This window comes from Mus caroli, unplaced genomic scaffold, assembly GCF_978045245.1.
Source record: "Mus caroli unplaced genomic scaffold, Mus_caroli_1 scaffold_13, whole genome shotgun sequence".
Taxonomy (NCBI): Eukaryota; Metazoa; Chordata; class Mammalia; order Rodentia; family Muridae; genus Mus; species Mus caroli.
Genome location: NW_028227268.1, coordinates 6,707,840 through 6,728,131, shown reverse-complemented (window position 1 = coordinate 6,728,131; position 20,292 = coordinate 6,707,840). Strand labels below are relative to the sequence as shown.

General features: G+C 53.1%; 1 protein-coding gene across 2 annotated transcripts; it reads right to left on the bottom strand.

The window, feature by feature from the left end:
- Positions 1 to 135: 135 nt before the first annotated feature.
- On the bottom strand, positions 136 to 19,995 carry Hid1 (HID1 domain containing). Of its 2 annotated transcripts, none has more exons than XM_021177179.3 (19): positions 19,824 to 19,995; positions 13,911 to 14,060; positions 12,614 to 12,784; positions 11,961 to 12,077; positions 11,246 to 11,352; positions 10,938 to 11,054; positions 9,018 to 9,240; positions 8,760 to 8,816; positions 7,695 to 7,835; positions 7,424 to 7,514; positions 7,008 to 7,159; positions 6,822 to 6,900; positions 4,953 to 5,117; positions 3,296 to 3,523; positions 2,869 to 2,975; positions 2,270 to 2,350; positions 1,454 to 1,545; positions 1,169 to 1,327; positions 136 to 904 (listed from the first exon to the last, which is right to left on the bottom strand). In XM_021177179.3, the coding sequence occupies exons 1-19, from the start codon at positions 19,887 to 19,889 to the stop codon at positions 841 to 843; spliced, it is 2,367 nt and encodes a 788-aa protein (XP_021032838.1). In that variant the 5' UTR covers positions 19,890 to 19,995; the 3' UTR covers positions 136 to 840. The 2 variants fall into 2 exon arrangements, with proteins under 2 accessions (XP_021032838.1, XP_021032839.1); XM_021177180.3 differs by having other exon boundaries at positions 11,961 to 12,074.
- Positions 19,996 to 20,292: the final 297 nt, after the last annotated feature.

Here is a 20,292-nt window from a genome sequence, read left to right as displayed (position 1 = left end):
CATCAAAATGGCTGAGTCATGGAACAAGAGCCCTCCAGGGATGACCTCTGGGGTATAGAGTCCCCAGCTGCCCTGAAGATAAAAGCCCTAGCCAGGCACCTCCCCACAATTCCAGGTACAGAGACACAACAGCACTGGGAGGGACATTTTATTGTGTAAAGTGGCCGATTGTACAGAGCAAAGATTGTACTGACACAGGGAGGGCAAGGGCGACCAGGAGGCCAGAGCTGGGGCTCATTACACACTCCCACCACCCAGGCCGCAGATAAGGCAGGGACACCGACATCCTTCAGGCTCTGCCAGCCAGGCAGATTCCCCCGACCCCGGACAGTAACAGGGTACTCTCAATACCCTACTCCAAGCCCCTGAAGCACACTCCACGGTCCTGCTTCACAAGCGTCAGCCTCCAGCCTCCTTCACTAGCGGCTGAGTCACTCTTCCTAGCCAGGGCGCTGGCAAAAGGAATGCCTGGAACAGTAGTCTCAGACTAGGCAGCCAGAACTCCCTTTACCATGACTAGGTGCCCTCACGGGGCAGCACATGGCTCCTTTATGAGACAACCCATTAGGGCACAGTGACCTGGCAGCTTCTGGGGGCAGGCAGCACAAGAGCAGGTCTTGGAGGAGGAGCCAGAGTAGGCAGGGGTTCTGATGGGGTTGTATCTCTGGAGGAGACAAGAGGCTCCTAGAACAGCCTGGAGGGCAGAGGGGCACTTTTCAGGACCAACTACTCTGCTCGCCCCACACCCTGATAATGAATCTTTAAGCTCAGAACAATGGGTTTGGGAGCACTGGGGACTAGAACCAGCTCTTCCGACCCTATTCCCTCAAGTCGACATCCTCACACCCGCTGGATTTCAAACAGCTTCACGTCAGTGTCATACCAGATGGGTGGGTCCACATTCCTACAGAGGAAGGGCACTGTCATCTGCAGCGGGTACCTTGTAGACCTCCACCTCCCCCCAAGGAAGAGCCAGGAAGAGCTACAAGGCCCCTGCCCAACCTGATGCCTCACTCTGGGTAATGAGTGCCCACCCTCAGCCTGATTGATTGGACATTAGCCCCACTACGGCTTGAGGAATCCAGAGCTATGGCCCTCAAGGGCAGTCCTCAGGCAGACATCCAGATCCACCCCAGGATGTAACTTCCCCACCCCTCACAGGGCCCACCTCAAATAGATAACGCCCCACATGTAGGTACGGAACCACATGGCAGTCCCCGAGTTCGCCTGGTACTTGCGGATAAGGATGGGGTGGGGCACAGGCAGAAGCCCCACTAGGGTACCGTGCTGCAGGAATCTCAGGATCTCAGACTCATCCGTCAGACCCCTGGAGAAAGAGGTGGGGCCTCCAGCACACACTCCACAACACAACCACACCCCTAGCCTGGGCTGGCCCCTCCCCCGCAACCACGGTCACATGCCCGCCCCCTCCACGGACAGCTTCTGTACTCACTTGTCAATGCAGATTTTCTCCACCTGGGGAACCAGGACCTGCAGCAGGCGCATGATGGTCTGCAGCGGCAGCTTTGACTTCCAGGACAAGATCTGTGAGAGCCACAACCAGAGTTACAGGACAGGCTTGTCCTTGACCCAGAGCCACAGCGCCCCCCAACCTTCTCTAGGCACAGCATGGATGGCACCAAGCAGAGCCTGTGAAGGGGAACTGTTGCTGATGGGAATGGCCAGGCCATGCTGAGCACGACCACCACGGGCCAGCTGCTGGGCCTCTTGCCTTCCGGAAGTCCTTCCCCTTTTAACCCTCACGATGGCTGGATGGCAGGGTCATAAGCATGTTTATTACACCCTTCCAGAGCAATCAGTGGGGCTCACAGGAAACACACAGGAAGTGGAAGGGATTTGGGGAGGAACTCAGCAAAGGTGATTGACAAAGGAATCAGTTACATGGGCAACTCCTGAAAGGGCAGACAGGAAGCAAGGTCATGCAACTGGAAGGACTGTCCCTCAGCGTGGCCTCTAAAGTCTTTGGTTTCCTTTTTTAAGATTTATTTATCTTATGTATGTAAGTGTACACCAAAGAGGGCATCAGATCCCATTACAGAGGGTTGTGAGCCACCATGTGGTTGCTGGGAATTGAACTCAGAACCTTTGGAAGAGCAGCCAGTGCTCTTAACCGCTGAGCCATCTCTCCAGTCCCTGTCTTTGGTTTTCTTACTCTAGTCTTTTCCGAAGCTGGAGCTCTGACCAACCCTGTTCAGTGCCGTCTGCCCAAACCCCAGCTCCCAGAACCTCCTCCAGCTATGTCCCTCACCCAATCTGATGTTGGGCTCCACTGGCCACTGGCTGATGCATTGGACAATCTCCGTTGCTCTCTCCATGTTTGGCTGGACTCCTGGTTCCCAGAAATGAATGGAAGTGACCAGGGAAGGAATGGATACAAATGAATACAAGGTGCAACCATAGAGCAACATGTCTCCTCTGGCCCCACTACAGCACTGGGGCGGGGGGGGGGGGGGGGGGGGAGGGGGGAGCTGCTGCACCAGAGGGTTGGTCCAGACCTATACCCTTTGCCCTGGGCCCAAGGGCCAGCCTAGCCCAGCCCAGCCCAGCCCAGTGACAGGTTTAGGGCCGGGGGCTGACAGAGAAGGCAGGGTAAAGGCCAGACTCAGATAAGGCTGATGGATGAAGAACCCGAAGGTCACAGGGCTTTGCTGCAACCGATAAACAAAAGGGAGAGGTCTGTGAACGGCTCCCTCTCCCTCCGGTTCAGTGATGCCAGCCACGAGTCCCTTGTTCTAACATGGCCACCTCAGAGTACCCCGGCCTTACCCACTCCCACACTTGAGGGTTTGGAGAGAAAGGAAACCAAGTGACACTCAGCGCCATCTCCCAGGCGTCCCCAGTACCTACCCCATCAGATGGGCTGTTTTCTGCTGAGCTTTGCTGGGATTCGGGCTCTAGAGACCGCAAGGTACCGTCCTCTGATACCTGGGATTTCTCTGTCAGCTTGTCGATGCCTGGGCGGGACACAGGAGGAAGAGAGGGACATGCCATAGTACCCTTCTGGTACTAGAGGCTGTGTGCTCCCCATTCACAGCTGAGGTATTGTGTTTGCCCTTCCCTCCTATAGCTAATCTCAGTTCTGAGCCCCGCCCATGTACCTCCTCTAACCCCCATCAAGTGACCTAGGCCCACACAGTACTTCCACCCCTACATGCTGCTGAATTGCTTTTCCTTGCCTTCCTAAATGGGAAAGACACCCCAGAGATCACACTCACAGCCTCACAATACACCCCCAGCCAAGCCCCACACTCTCCTAGCCTGACAGCATCCAGACCTGGAGTGGCCACCAGGCTAGTCTTAAGGGTGCCTGGTTCTGCAGGGGCAGCAGGGCGGGATCCCTCCATGGAAGTTCCCTCCTGGGAACCAGTACGGGACAGGGGCTCCGGTGTCCTTCGCCGCCGCTGCAGTGCCTTGTGGATGGAGGGTGGGTCAGTGGGCAGGTTGGCCAGCTGGTGGAAGACCGCACGTTTACGGATGATGGCATAGACCAGGTTAGAATTGCCTGTGGGAGGAACGAGTCTGTCCTCAGAGAGCTTTGCTTCCCACTCCACATCTGGGCTGGCTTCCAGGACCAGAGGGCAGTTAATGAGACGACAGGAAGACATCTTCCCCAGGGATAAGGACTGGACAGGGTAGCCAGAGTCAGAATGGGACAGACCCAACTGTATGGGTATCAGTGGCAATGGTGGAGGGTTAGGCTGTAGGCAATACAAGATAGGTTGTAGAGATGCCTGATGTTAGGCTATAGGAGATACTGGGAGGTTAGGTTGTGGGCATCCCTGATGTTAGGCTGTGAGGGATGCCGAGATATTAGGTGATGAAAATACCAAGACATTAGGTTGTGGGGATCTCTGATGTTAGGCTACAGGGAAACAGCTTAACCCTGAGCTCCTCGGTGTCCTACTTACGCTGTCTTGAAATCCCCTTGCAGCTGATCACTACTTAGGTATCATCAGGCATGGTGGGATAGCCTGAGCCCCACATCAACCCAACATTAAATATGTAACCTCTCAGTGAGCCACAGGGAAGTCCAGAAGGACACTGTTGTATGTGTCTGTCCTCCATCATCTACCTGCAAGTTCCCACAGCTGTCAGGGGAAAATGCAAAGCTCTCCAGAGCACTCAGTGCCCCCATCTACCTTTCTAGTCCCGTGTCTAGAGCCTTTAGCTTAACATCTACCCCAGGGCCTTTGCACATGTCCCTTCCCAAGCAATGCTTTTCTGCCCACTGTATGCTCACTCGTCACTCAAATATACATCTAAATTTTACTTACTTTGGAAATAGTAACAATAATTGCTAATATTTGCTGTGCTGGCTGTTTGCGTTTTGTTTTTGTTTTTTGGGGGTGTTTTTGTTTTTGTTTTTTTGCGTGTGTGAGTTATTAAGCCTTCCAATATTCTCTGGGGAGGGGGGAGTTGGGGTTGGTTTTTGTTTTTAGAGACATGGTTTGTCTGTGTAGCCCTGGCTATCCTGGCACTTACACTGTAGACCAGGCTGGCCTCCAACTCAGAGATCTACCTGCCTCTGTGATTAAAGATGTGTGCCCTGCAAGAGGGACTTACAGCAGCTGCATTATGAGCATCGTAGGGATGAGGGGACCAAGGCTTCGGGACCGACGTGCGCTTGGCCACAGAGTGAATGCTTGCTGAGACTTAGGTTTGTACCTGTGATGCTGGTAAGGCACCTGCGTGACAGCCAGCAGGGCTCTTCCCACTCTGAGATTTCCAGCCTACCAATTCTAAATGAACTCTTTTGTTCAGTGGGTCAGGTTGTCTGTCTAAAGCCCCGCCCCCTGCCTGTGACTCCATGCCCCCGCTGTGAGATCGAAGAGGGACAAGGCACACCTTGATTCCCCACTGCCTCAATAAGTGCACAGGCAGGACTCCTGGGCTGAGGCTTCCTTACACAGGGGCTCAGGTCAGCGCCTCACCATCAAACTGGTACTGGATAATGTTGTTGAAGACCTCCAGAAGGAAGAAGACCAGGTGGTGGTTCTGAGACGCCGAGAAGAGGAACCAGGTGGTCGAGAAGGCCTCGAGCAGATGCAGGAGCTTGTTGGCAGTCACCATGGACAGGCTCTTGAGGTAGGGAGACACTGTAAGGGAGGAGTCAGCTTGTTCTGGGCCATCCCTGCAGAGGCCAGGCCAGGGCGGAGCAGCTCACCTCAACTGATCCCCGTCCTCCATCCCCTGTCCCATGCAGAGACCCCTGAGACTTTGAGGCTCCAGTGTTCCCACCGCTTCACAACATCAAAGGCACACTCAGCTCATCTCTCCCAAGCATCTCCCCAACCCAGGGGGAGGAAGGACAGAGACAGGAGTTTAGATAAAGAAACTGGGGTTCAGAGAGGGTCATAAACTGAGCCCAAGTTCCCCAGCAATAAAATGACAGGACAGGGTGCTAACTCGGGATGTGACATCCTTTAAGAGTGACAAGACGCTGTCACTAGATATGTATTCCTCAGCGCAGCTTTGTGAGTGGAAGTCAGAAAGGAAACTACGTCTTGACCTATGTGCGTCCCTGCCATCTGCCTCTTCCCCTAGCTCGGATGAAGGTCCCAGGGAATGGGAACAGGGACTGTCTTGTTTACAGAGGCATTCTCAAAGCTGGCCTTGCTTGTCAGGGATTCAACTAGGACTTGTTAGAATCAACATACAGAGCCCACAACCCAGCGAGAGCCCTTAGAACCCATGAGCCACCCCAGACACTCAGAAATTCAAATCACACCGTGGATGGTATATTGTTAGTTTATGCTGTCAACCTGACACAACTCGAAACCACTTGGGAAGAGAGTTCAGTGAGGAATTATCTAAATTGTTAACTAAGGTGGAAAGATCCACTATGAATGTGGGCGGCACCATTCCTTAGGCTGGGATCTGATCAGTTAGGAGCAGAGAAAGCTATCTGAGCTATATGCAGCCAGTCGGCAAGCAACAGTCTGTTAGTTTTGCTGTTTCTGGCTATGGATGTCATGTGACTAGCTGCTTCTTGCCTTGACTTCCCCTCCCTGCTCAATGATGGGAATTATAAACCAAATAAACGTAAGGGTATTTGTTACATCAACAGGAATGGTAACTAGACCAGTCAAGGAACCAGCTGGCCTAAAGACATCCACAAAAGTCATTCTGCTACCCCCCAACCCCAGCCAAGCTGGACCCTTCTGAACCCTCCTGGCTCCTTTCCCAGAGAGCAAGCAGCCTGTAGTCCTTTAAGATGCTCTCGAAATCCCCACACTGTAACTGTGACAGCCCAAACCTTTACCATACACTAAATAGCCAGCAACCACATGTGGCCATTAAATGTCTGCAATACAACCAGTCTCAACTGAGATGTCCTGCAGGAACAGAACACACACTCACACATATACACACACACCACACACACACACACACACGATTTTGAAGACTGAGTGTGAAACAGAGCATAGGCTACCTCAATGATTTTTATATTCTATTCATGTCTAGCTTAATATTTTGAATTTAGTAGATTCGATATGCTCTAGAGCTTGTTAGAGTATTGATTATTATATGACATGTATACGTAAAGGTCATAGGACAATTTTGGGGAGCCAACTTTCTCCTTCCATTTTTACGCCAGTCTTGCATGGCAAGAGCTTTTACCTGCTGAGCCATTTCATGGGCTCTCTGTTACTGTTGCCCCTTCTAGAGTACTAGCAAGCTTAGCTGTAACATGTAGCTTGCTATTTCTGCTCATGAAGCCCGGGGACTGGCGGCTGGTGGGCCTGTGGCCTTGCGCCACCTGCTGGTGATTCTGGGGAAGTTAGGCTCTGGGCCCCTACCGTTGACTACAATGGTGAGCAGGCAGTCGAAGAGGGGTTGCAACCGCTGATGACCGCTGGTGATGATTTTGTGGAATACCTGAACAGAGAGGGAGGGGGACGGCATGAGTTACCCACCACCTCCAAATCCAGCCAAGAAGAGAATGTCACCCCAACCCTCAGGGCTGACCATGCACACCCCCTTACCACAATGAGCAAATCTGCATGTGTGCCTGTGAAGACCGGGATATCCATGGGCACGCGCACTGAGTAAGGCTTGTTCAGCCGTACCCCAAAGTTCCTCTCCCCACTCAGGAGCAGCAGGATGAAGACCCCGATGTGCATCAGGCCCACCCGAGCTGGGGTATACAACATAGGAGGCATTACACAGAGCAGGGGGGGAGGGAGAAGCAAGGACCCATCTTCAGGGGTTCAAGGAAACCCCATTGGAGGTTAGGGGTTCAAGGGAAGCCCCTGTGGGAGGTTACGGGTTCAGGGAAACGCGGTGTGGGAGGGTAGGGCACCAGGCTTGAGCTTCTGGGAGGTAGAACAGACTGGCTAGACTCCACCGGAAATCAAGACCCCATAGCTACCGCAGCATCCCAAGCCCACTACTGTCGTACATTGATCTGCCCGGGCGTCGTTGAGAAAATAGAGGATAGGAACCAGGATATCCAGCACGTCACTGCTCTTCAGTACAAAGAAGAGGAATTTCTGGGAACGAGAGAGAGCACCGGCGGGCTGCTTCAGTGAGAGGACTAGCTCTGCCTCACCTTCTCCCACCTAGGCTGTGGAGGCCCAGATGCTGAGTCCTTGGACTCTGGACCCCACTAATCCATCAGCAATGTCTCCACACGACTGTCACCGACAGGCGGGGCCCCGGAGTCCGCTCACCTTGTTGAAATCACAGAGTTTCCAGAAGAGAACAAGCAACTCCTGGTGAAACTGGATCTTCTTGGTGGAGTTGGGAAGGTAGGTCTGGAGCAGGGGATTGGACAGCAGCCGAGCTATCCCCTTGAGGATGAACTGGAAGTCCTGAGAGGGCAAAGCAGAGGCCCTTCCAATCCAGCTCCCTCCAGCTATACCCCTACAGATGTCTCCTCATTCTCCCATAACCTTGTCAAATCTCCAGAGCCCAGAGGACCTGGGTTTGGCTCTTACTGCTAGTACCCTGGGAAGTTCAGCCTCTGCCCCCCTCTCCAGCAGCTCAGAAGATCCCCTACGCAAGGCTGCAGCTCCTGGCAACCCCGAGATGGACCCCTGACCACCTAATTTCCTTGTTGGTAGCTGCTGTCCTGCTCCTCCCATCCCCCCATCACACAGGCGTCCTCCCCAGTTCTGTCAGCTTCTGAGTACACCCCACAAGCTGGGCTGTGCTCAGCTTTGATCTTTGTGGGACGGGGACATGCTCAGCCACAGTCCCTTGTAACACACACACACCCTCCAACTTGAGTCTGCCTGGACTTTAAGGCCGCAGTTCCTCCCACCCCTGAACCCCTGCCTCTCAGCAAACCTCCTCCTTTGGGAAGCCCTCTTGTTACCCTGGCTCAGCTAAGACTGTAAATCATTTCTTTTCTTTCCTTCTTTTATTTATTTACGTTTAAGGACAGAGTCTCCTGTCATTCAGGCTAGCCAAGAACAACCCTAAGCTTTTAAACCTCCTGCCTCTACTTCTCAGAGGCTGGCTTTTCAGTCGTGCGCCACTGAATCCCGATTGTGTGATGCTGGAGACCGACGAAGGCTTTGTGTGCATTAGGCAAGTGCTCTGCCAACTGAGCCACACAGCCCCAGCTCCCACCAATCCTTTCAGTGCATCGAAATCCCCCAAGCACTGCCATCATTGTTTTACTTAGGATGGTTATGCTCCTTCATGCAGGAGAGCAAGACTCCTCTAGCCCCACAGCCATTGCAGAGGGTGGGCAGTTAGAATCTCCCCCACCCCCGCTGTGCCTAACTCACCTCCTCACGATGAATTCGGGACAGGTAGTTCACAAACAGGTTCTCGGGCCCTGGAGGCTGCCAAGGAGAGGAGCTATGGTGAGCAGATCCCTCACTCAGGTCTGCCTGGATAGCAGCAGTGAGCTTTCCAAAGTTGGACCCTCCCCCGCTCCAGGCACACCACGAGCTGCCTCCCATGGTGTGCGCCTTTTGCCCATGGCTTGTGCTAATGGAGATACCATCTGCCCCCCCCCAGCCATCTCCCCATCCGGTCCTTACATCAGCATCATCCATAGCTGTGCCCGTGGTGGTGCCATCCACGGTGGGGCTGGTGCTGGTGGCACTGTCATGGTCCAAGGTGACAATAAGCACCTGAGCAGCCTCCTCCACCAGGGGCTCTCGGTAGTCCGAGAAGAGCAGGTGGTTGTAGGGGATCCCGTAGCCCACAGGGTCATAGGCACACACGGTGTTGAGGAGTGAAGTGAAGAGGGGCAGCGCGTGTCTGCAGGAGAGCACAGAGCAAGGCTGCAGGGATGCTCCCTTGGGCACGCCTGCCTCTCCAGCCACAGCCACAGCCACAGCCACAGCCACAGCCACAGGCAGGGAGCTGTGCTATCAGGCAGAAGGCAGAAGGACGAGCTGTCCCTTCCTGAATAGAAAATGCCCTCCTTATCCGTGCATGTGGCTGACTGTGATCAGGGACAAGCTGGGCCAAGAGCAGAGGAGTCCATTACACAGGGATGGACTCCCTGTAGAGAGCGTGCTCACGCCCTTCTCAGTTCTTGGGGTCACACACCCTCCATTGGGGCTACAGGCAAGAGGTCAGAGGAGCAAGGAAAAGACAGCCTCCCCTTGGGGAGCAGAAACCAGCTCCATCCCCTGGCTCCCAGGCTACAGCATGACTTGAATCAGGTCCATAGATGTCAAGGTTCAAGCTCCTCATCTTACACATGAGGAGACTGAGATCCAAGAGGTTAGGTGAGTGAGCGAGTGACAAAGGGTTGCTGTGTGCCTGGCAAAGCTATGAGAAGAAACACTAGCCAGGCTCTGATTGTGGCCGGTGTTGAGGGACACTTGGAGACCCTCTCTTGTGGTGATAAAAAGCAAAACCCAGAGGGGAGCCATGCCATGCAGGGGTCAGCTTCCAGAAGCAGGAAGGTTAAAAGTTTAGAATGCTAACACCTGTGTCAGCTGCACAGGGGCACAGCTGGGTGTACACAGCTGAGTGTACACAGCTGGGTGTGCACAGCTGGGTTGCACAGCTGGGTTGCACAGCTGGGTTGCACAGCTTGGGTGTATGCTTCAAGTACTCTGTCCCACTGATGACTATGTGGCACCCACATGTATTCATAAGTGTCCCCATATCCCTGGCGTGCCCCGCACGATCCAGACTTTTCCATCTATCAGGGTGGTCCTCAGACCCTCTTCTCTACCCACTGTCCCAAAGGACAACCACAGCCATGTGTGGCTGGCGACTGAGTGCTATTGAGCTGTTGATCCAGCTGACACTGGAAGTATAAAGTACACACTGGATTCAGGGAAGGAAACGTGAGAAAAGGAAATATGCTCATTACAAATTTAAGGCTCACTTTTTTAAACATACCGAGCTAAATAAAATATATAAGTTCTCTTCCTTTTTGCTTTCAAGAAAGGGTCTTATGTACCATAGGCTAGCCCAGAACTCACTAGTAGCCAAGGATGACCCTAAACTTCTTGGTTGATCTGCCTCCACCTCCGGAATGCTAGGATTACAGCTGTGTGCCACCACACCCAGTTCATCCAGGGCTCCACGAATACTAGACAAGCACTCTATACACAGAGCTACATTTCAAGCCCCTTACACTATATTTCTACTAAACAATGCGGTTCTAGATGGAAGACCTGAACCTTGGCCCAGGAGCCCCCAGGAAGTTTGGGGTCTTGATAGTAAGGTTCAGAAGACCCAGGTTCAATTATCAGCACACACATGACAAATCACAACTGTCTGTAACTCCTGTCCCAGGGGATCCAACACCCTCACACAGACATACATGCAGTCAAAACACCACTGTACACAAAATAAAAATAAATAATTAAAAAAAAATGTATGGCTAAGTTATAGTTTTATGACACCAGGGGGCAGCACGTCTCCTCAAATAAAACCGTCAGGGCTGGCACAGGGTTCCTAGAAGCAGACTAGGAAGGCCAGCTGCCTCTCACCTGTTCTCCGTGGAACAAAAGAACTGAACCCAGGGGTTGGTGCTGCCACTCTCTGGAGATGGGGGCAGGTACATGGCCTCTGAGAAGCACGTGAGCAGTAACTTCAGCAGCTCCATCCTGCAGGAGGGACAGGAAAGGCTACATGAGAACCCAGTCTCTCTCTGGAAGGGGCTGACACATCAACCCACCTCCCTGGCCCAGGCCCACGGGGAAAAAAAATGACCCCTGTTCCTCCATGTAAGGCCGAGGATGAATGGTAAGAGGGCTGGGTCTCTGAGCTATGTACAGGCCAGCCCGGTCCAGCTCACCGGTTCATGTCATGGATGTAGTTGGGCTGTGGGGAATGAGCAAAGCCCACACCAGCCTCCCAGATATATTCACAGCTGTCCAGGGAATGGACATCTTCTGCTGAGTCCTAGAAACAGGAAGTAGTAACAGGGGCTAAGGGTGTCACAAAACAAATAGCGGTGTGAGGCGGGCCCTGACTCCCTAAGCTTCCCAAGCTGCAGCAACGTACCCCAGTGTTCTCCTAAGGTCAGCCCTCCCCTCCCATGCCAGTCTCCTAATGGACAAGGAGAGAAATGGATGCTGTTGGAGTTCTTTAAAGGCTCGTTTCCCTGCAGTCTTGCATTGATTATTTTACTTGCTGAGCCCAGTCTGAGGCAGGGAGAGGAGGTAGGGAAGGTTGGAGGGGTAGGGGTGTGGCAAACTGAAGGGAGAAAGTACTCCTGGTGGAATGCCTGAGTAAAAAGGCAGGCTTCCTGGTTCCAGCCCTGCTCCCCTCCCAGCTCGGGCAGGGAAGACAATAGGTGCTTGTGTGCTGCTGCCTAGGAGACAGGGGCAGGCTGGACACCAGCTGGCTCCTCTCCAACAGTGCAACCCCCTATCCCACCCAGGATACTTATGCTGAGGAGGCCTGCCCTCTGAGCCACCCCTGCACCCTGCACCCTGCACTCGGGAGAACCGGGAGAACCGTAACTATGCTGGCCCCAGCAGGATCAGAGCCCAGCCTGGGTGTCTCACCACGTCGTTTCTCCGGTGGTTCTGCACAGTGAAGTCTGGGCAGAAGAGCAAATCGGCAATGGCCAGGAGCAAGGACTCAGCCAAGGGACGAGCGTTCTCATCCTCTTCCTCGCCCTGCTAAAGATGCAGGCTGCTCAGTGCGGGGCTGGCCAAGGAGAGGTGGCCCCAGGGCTTGGGGGTGTCGTGAATATGGGACTGGGTCTCAGCGGGCACATGTAGAAAGGGAGGAAAGAAGACAAAGTGGAGGGAAAGAGGAAGTGACTTCCTGCTCACCCCAAACCTCCCTTAGCCAGAAGAGGGCAGGGCAGAGGCAAACACTGGGCATAATGAGAAATGTCCCACCAGGGGTACTGGACATCTTGGGAATCATGATTATCAACCCTTGGCACTTGACTGAAGATAAGCCCTGAGTAGATGGGGCCTGGGAGAAGACAGTATGGTCCTTCTAAAGACATAATGGGCCTATCCCTGCACCCCTGCTCCAGGCTGTAGGAAGCAGAGGCCCCTTGGGAGAGAAACCGAAGGCCTAAAAAATTGGCACTGGCTCCTTCCCCCTCAGTGGTACCCTACCTCTAAGTCCCTATACCTATACTTTCTAAAAACAGGTGGCCCTGCCAGGATCCTCCAAACCCCCCTTGGCCAGGCCCACAGACCCCTCCATGCCCTGCCCCGGGCACTGTGGACCAGAAGAAGCCCCTCCAGTCGGGGTCCTCGAAGATGTAAGGTAGCACTCGGGTGAGTAGCCGGCTGCAGTTCAGGACGACCTGTTTCTCCTTCTCAGAGTGGCAGCCACCCTCTGCTCCTTGCACCAGCTTCTCCACAGCCTGTGGGGACAGACAGCAAGGGAGGAAGGAGCATGTGAAGGAGCCCTTTGGGTTCAGGCTACCCAAGCTGGAGAGGTCAGTTAGCTCAGGAAGGCTGTGACCTGGGGAAAAAACAGCCCAGAGCATCAGGAGAGCAGAGTCCAGTCCACTGGATGGCCAAGACCTCATCTGTGGTACCCCTCTCATAAAGAGTGTGTACCTCTTCTGAGAGCCTCTTTCTCTCCTAATCCTTTTGTGTAATACTATATTAAAGTGCCCTTTTTAAAGGTTAAAACAAGAGAAAAAGACCCGGGCTGGAAGAGTGGCTCTGCTGTTAAGAATACATTGTCTACCACATTTGGTAGCCCATATCTTTACTCCCAGCACTAGAAGCCAGAGACAGGTGGATCTCTATGAGTTCAAGGCCAACCTGGTCTATGTAGTAAGTTCTAGGCATCCAGGGCTTCAACAAAATAAAACAAACAACAATAAAACCCAGCTTGCTATCCTTGCCAAGGACCTAGAGTTCAGCTCCCAGCACCTACGTGGTGTCTCACAACCATCCATAACTCTAGTTCCGGGGAGTCCAATGCCTTCTTTTGCTCTCCATGAGCATCAGGCATGTACACGGAACATTATAGATACATGCATGCAAAGCACTCACACACATAAAATAAAATAAATAAAATTTAAAATTTTATTTATTTATTTTTGGTTTTTCAAAACAGGGTTTCTCTGAATAACGCTGGTTGTCCTGGAACTCACTCTGTAGACCAAGCTGGCCTTGAACTCAGAAATCTCCCTGCCTCTGCCTCCCAAGTGCTGGGATTAGAGTGTGCCACCACTACCCGGCAATTTTTTTTTTTAAGACCTCGTTTGTAACAGAGAAATCTCTGTTTAGAGGCTGGAGCATCTCACAGGAAAAGCTAAGTGAGGTGGTGTGTGGAAAGATAAGATAAAGCTCTCGTAAATGGCAGCAGCGGCCATGGATACTTTTCCCTCACCCCCACCAAGGAGAACTGGAGGCAAAGAGGCTGGACCTCCAGAACCTGTGGGTGAGATGTGAGTGCTCTGTTCTGCGTGGACTAGGCCATTCGGCCTCTCTGGGAAGGGTGGGGACAGCTGTGAGGAGCCAGACAGCTCATACCTTGTAGCACAGCGTGGCCAGGTTAGAGGGTGACTCTTCTCGCACAGCCCGGATCTCTGCTGCCGGCACCAACGCAAAGACATCCTGCACCGAGGTAGCTGTGTCTGCCCAGAACTGGTCCCAGAAAGCATTGTCGGTGGCTTCCACGGGCTACAGGGGAATCCAGTATCCTGAGTTACACCTTTCTCAACATTCACAGATGAGCCCTGGCAGGGAGGCCACCATGGCTATCCTCCATCCCAGCCAGCGCCCAGGAGCCTCCCCATCTGGCTGACCTTATTCAGCTGCCACAAGATAGGTGTGTATGGGCGAGGGTCCACTAGGTTCTAAAACCCACTGTGTCACCGAGGGTTTGTGTGTCTCTGGCTAAGTCCACGCATTTCTCTAAAAGAGGAGCTGACATCATCACCAGACCACATCCCATGGTTACACCAGTAGGTCAAGTGTCTAGGAACTAGACCAAGGCTCTCCCCAAAGGGCATACGCACCCCATTCACAGTCATCAGTACTATCTTCTCACAAGCCATCCTTTCTCAGCACAGCTACCAGTGCCAGGCCCACCAACCTCCACACAATCCTCTCAGCACCCGCTGCTGGTCCATGCTGCAGCTCCAGTCACTTTCAGGGAGCTCCAGCCTCCAAATCAACCCCCCCCACTTCAGTGCCTCCACCCCATGCAATAGCCAAAGCCACGGAGCCTTCACCTAAAAGCCCCTGGGGACCCCCACTGCCTGCTGGACCAAGGCAAGACATCAGCTCAACACTCATCCAAGATCTTAAACAGGCCTTGAGGCTGGGCTGTAGTTCAGTTGATAGAGCACTTGCACAAAGCCCCAGAGGGGATCTCGAACAATGGGTGCATTAGGACTGGAGGCGAGGGCCTGTAGTCCCAGCACTTGGGAAGATCAGAAGTACAAGGTCACCTGCAACTACACTATGAGTGAGTTCAAGGACAGCCTGGGATTCAACAGACCTCATCTCAACAACAACAATAACAACAACAACAACAATACACACACACACACACACACACACACACACTCCTGTATTTACTACTCCTAGACATGACCCCAGTAAATTTCTTTTGTTTTGCCCAGGCTGTATATTTCCCACTATACTCTTCTCATTTCAGCAATAATTACATTGGGCTTGAGATATGGCTCAGTTGGTAGAGGGGCTTGCCACCAAGCCTGATGACCTGAGTATCAAACTCAGGATCTGCTCATTGGAAGGAGTAAACCAACTCCCACAAGTTGTCCACTTCAAGCCAATATAAACCTCCCTCCTATACATACAAGCACACACACACACACACACACACACCCTAACAAAGATGGTTTTTTATTTGTTTTTTAATTTTAACAGGCTGAGTGTAGTGGCATACACCTTTAATCCCAGCACTTGGGGGGCAGAGGCAGGTGGATCTCTGTGAGTTTGAGGCCTGCCTGGTCTACTGAGTGAGTTCCAGGATAACCAGGGTTACATAGTAAGTGCCTGTCTCAAAACATAGGAACTAAGGTAAGAAACAAAGTTCCAAAGGTCCTATTGAGACAAGCCTTTAAAATACACCTGCTCATGGGAACTAGAGAGCCGGCTCAGAGGTGCTGCTCTTCCAGGGGATTCAGGTTTGGTTCTCTTATAATTCCAGAGATCTGACGCCCACTTCTGGCCTCTATAGGCACATGCCCACTTGTGGCATACATACAAAGAAATACACATAAATAAAAATGAAAATTTAAAATACATAACTTATGGTCCTTGAAACATAGACAATCATACAGGCAAATGACCAAGGCAACCATTTTCCATGATAAATTTTACTTCTAGAATTCTGCACTGGGATGGATAGTTTGATGTCAATTTGATGCAGGCTGGGGTCATTTGAGAAGAGGGAACCTCAATTAAGAAAATGCCTCCAGCTGGGCAGTGGTGGTGCATGCCTTTAATCCCAGCACTTGGGAGGCAGAGGCAGGTGGAGCTCTGAGTTTGAGGCTAGCCTGGACTACATAGTCACTTCCAAGATAGCCAGGGCTACACAGAGAAACCCTGTCTCAATAAATAAATAAATAAATAAATAAACAAACCAAACAAACAAACAAACAAACAACCTCCTTAAGATCCAGCTGTAAGGCATTTTCTTAATTAGTGATTGACTGGGAGGGCCCAGCCTATTGTGGATGGAGCCATCCCTGAGCTGGTGGTCCTGAGTTCTATAAGAAATCAGGCCGAGCAAGCCATGGGGAGCAGGTCAGTAAGCAGCCCCCTCCATGACCACTGCACCAGCTCCTGCCTCCAGGTTCCTGCCCTGCTTGAGTTCCTGCCCTGACCCCAAGTTGCTTTGGTCAGGGTGTATCATTACACCACACAGGCATGCTCTCCTTTGGGAACCTCCAGCCCCAACTTCTACACCCCACATTTCTGACTCAGAAATTTTGATCCACTCACCTTACAGCCCAGCAGCCCAGCATTGGCCCTGCTCTCAAAGCTGAGGCAGATGAAGCTGAGGTCCTGACGAGGCTGAGTGCCAGGGGGCTGCCCAAACCCAAGGCTGGGACTGCAGGCTTCACCAAAGTGCCTACCCTCCACCCCATTCTGGGGAGCCCCAGGGTAACTCATGGCTGCACCCTCAGTCCCAGAACTGGTAGAGCAAGTCAGCTGAAGGTAAACATAGGCTAAAGGAGAGGCTCTGGAGCTGGGGTTTGCTGGACCTCAGCCTCACCAGTCCTAGTGGCCTGGAGCCAGAACACAGTGGGAAAGGACATCTCAGAGGAAAGGCCTGTGGAGATTCCCCTCATTGGGAGCTCCTCTGAAAACCTCTAATACTCAGCTCACCTCTCAGGTAGTCAGGATCTCTTAAAGGGGCTGAAGCCCCTGCTGAATACAAATAGAGCTGACCACTGACCTAGTTCACTAGACAACCATCATCTCGGAACTGAAATCCAAACGAGATGTAAGAGGGCCTTAGAGGTCTAACCTAGAAGCAGAGGGGGAAAAAAAAAAACCCTTCATAAACAAGCATTTATCTATCTACCCCCACCTTTTTCATGTAGCCAGGGCTAGCCTGTAGTCCCTCTCACTATGGAGACTGAACATAGGACCTCATGAGTGTTAGCCTCAGCTCGCACTTCCTCCCCTGATCCCACTGGGTCTTAGGCATTTGCATTGGCTGAGGGACCAGCTGTAGCTTTAACATTTTTTACTTTATTTTTTTATTTACCTGCATATGTGCCTCTCTCTGCATGTACACATACATGAGGCTGTCCCTAGAGGCCAGAAGGTGTTGGATCTCCCCAGAGCTCACAGGTAGTTGTGAGCCACCCCAACGTGGGTGCTGTGAACCAAACTCTTCATCTGAAAGAGTAGCTGGAGCCCTCTTAACCACTGAACCATCTCTCCAGCCCCAAGCTGGGGTTGTCACAGTCTCCTTCTAGGGTGGGAGTAGTAAGGGGTTAAAACCAGCATTGAGCTAGCCCAATAAGGACGATGTGTCCTGACGGGTGATCAAAATATTATCCTAGGTGCACGCACATGCATGCGTGTGAACACACACCTATCAGCTCTTACCCTAGCCTGCAGCAGAGCATCCTCAATGAGCAGGATCGGGGGGAAGAGTCTCTGATCCTGTAATGCCCCACTCTGGGGCCCCAGCCAAGTGAGGAAAGAGTCAAGAATGTGGCTGGCCTCAGAGTTAGGGTTAAGCCCTGCCCAGGGCTGGCTAATAGGGCAGGAAGAAAACAGGATGCAGGGCAGGAAGGCAGGGAAGGCTGACCTGCAAGAGCTCAGGCCCAGGCTACAGTAAGATCCACTTGTCTACTGCCCAAAGCACAGCCTCGGAGGGCTTAGAAGTGAAGTCATCCTGTGGCCATCACATCTGCAGCCCCTTGGGGATACTGAGTTTGAAGGTCCAGGAAGACCTTTTCGGACCAGGTTCTTGCATCCCAGCTGCTCAAAGCTGATCACTACAGAGTCCAAGGCTTTGGCCCCCACCCACCTGTGAGAGTCCCATGCTTATGAGAAGGCCCACGGGCTAGTGAGATGGCTCAGCAGGAAAGGCACTTGGTAAAAATGCTTGGTAAACGCAGTGTGTGCATGCTGCCAAGCCTAACCTAAGTTCTATCCCTAGGGCCCACATAGTGGAAGAAGAGAACTGACTCTCATAGTTGTCCTCTGACCTTCATGTATATACATGATACACATGCATACACACACACACACCATAAATAATAATAATATAAACTGAAAAGAAGGAGGAGGACAGATGGGAGAGGAAGGGGAAGGAAAGGAGGAAGAAGAGGAGAGATAGGAGAAGGGGGAGGAGGAAGAGGAAGATGGGGGAGGAAAAAGGGGAATAGTCTACACTGGGTCTCCAATCTATTCTAGACCCTGATCCAAGCAACTGTCTTCATCTGAGAACCGACTATCTCAACCAGGTACAAACTTACTGATGTAGTATTCAGGGGGAGGGTGCCCAGCTTTCTAGATCTGGTTGGGTTTAAGCCTGCTGCCAAAGGATCTGCTCAGCCCACCAAACCATCTTCCAACAAGCCAGCTCCTCCCCAGGCAGGGCAAACATGGGAGACACTCCCCCACCACCCTACACTGTGCAAAATACCACATACCACCCTTTTCTGCTACCCACTGATCGAGAGTCTCACGTCTGACGTTCTGGAACAAGCCATGGGAAGCAAAAAAGAAGCAGTTCTGGGTTTTCGCCAAGTGCCTCTCAGATAGAAATGGGCTCTCTAGAGGCCCTGGCATTCCTTCCCTCGGCCTCTGACCTTTCCAAGGTGGGTAACAGGGTGTGGGAGTAGTGGTCTGCTCTCTGAGGCTGTGACTGGCTGGTTGTGGGAAGGCAGCTCTCCTAATCCCACTCACACTGGCCAAGAACAATATAGAGCTCTGAGAACAGGAGGATGGGGGTGGGGTTCCAGATGGCAGTAGGTCCAGAGCCCTTTGACAGTCAGGGCCTTGGAGAGGCTGCTGGTATCTCCAGAGTAGCCTGGTTTCCAGAAATGAAGATTGAAGGGACGACAGGGAAGGAACCTTGCTGGGTCAAGAGGTGTGTGCTGAAGATAGGAGGCAGCTTCTGTGACACTTGTAGACTCCGGGGATGGGGGGAGGGGGAGAGTGTGGACTGGAGTTACCCATGGCTTCCTCTCCAACAGACTAATGATAATCTCCTCATCCCCGAACCCCTGAACCCCCGAATCCCTATGGGTGCCAAAAAGCACAGCCAATCAGCTCCACCAGGCCTGGAGAAGCCCCTGGATCATCACTAGCTGGAAAGCTGGCTTCCCTAGGCCTGAGGACAGCTCCTCTTACCCAGCTGCCGCTGCCTGCCACTCTATGAGCTCCCAGGAAGACCTGGGCCTTCCCTGCCCTCAGGCATCAGCCAGGGCCCAGAGAGGCCACCGCTGCCACCGTTGCCATCGCGCACCAGCTGTTTTCCCCAACCCAGGCAGGCGCCGGCCCGGCTTTGTTTGCATTGAGTCAGCCGGGGCTGTATGTCCGGGACCATGGGCACTGAGGGGCAGGGAGATAAGCGGGGCGATGGATGGGTAGGTGGGAGCGGGAAGAGGCTGGTTAAGCGAGGCTGCGGGCACCGGGGGGCGGGACAGGGGGCGGATAACGTTGTCGCCGCCGGTTCCAGGAGTAGGCACACGTCAGCCTAAGGTGGCAGCAGCAGTGCCCGGGAGAATGTTCCCAGGGGAGAGTAGGCATAGGGTGGGCTCCCAGAGGCAGGGATGGAGCCCTAGTTACAAAGGAAAAGTCCCGTTCCGGTGCTTGTCTCAGCATCCCCCTCTGGATTAGCCGGTCACCTCACCCTCGGGTGAACCATGTTCCCCCAGCCCCCGGCCCTGCCCTGCCCCCAGGGCCGGCAGGTGGATGAAGAGGCTGGGCCCCCAGGCGCACCTGCGTCTTGGTGGTCAGCTGGATCACCGCCTTCCGGAAGTTCAGCTTGGAGTCTGCGGATCCCATGTCGATGGAGCCCGCTCCAGCCCGACCCCAGATTCTGACTCTGCCGCGGGCTCCGGCTGTGACTCCAGCTCCAGCTCCGCAGCCCCGGCTGCTCTCTGGGGAGCGAAGCTGCGAACCCCGCCCGCCGCAGGCGTCGGCCCCGCCCCTGTGGCTCCGCCTTTAGATCCGCCCCCACGAGGCCCCGCCTCTGCACCTGCCGCTCAGGCCTCCAAGAAGAGGTCCAGAGTTCTCCGTGGAACCCAACTCCTGGTCCTTTCGTCTGCTACTGAGTGTTGTCCCCGATCCTCAGTCCGCAAGACTGAAACCCTCCTGGTATCTCATCTCCTGCCTCCACCTTCATTCTTCATTCCTGCTCAGACCCGCAGTTTCTCCTCCAATCCTCTCTACCTGATGTTCATGCTTT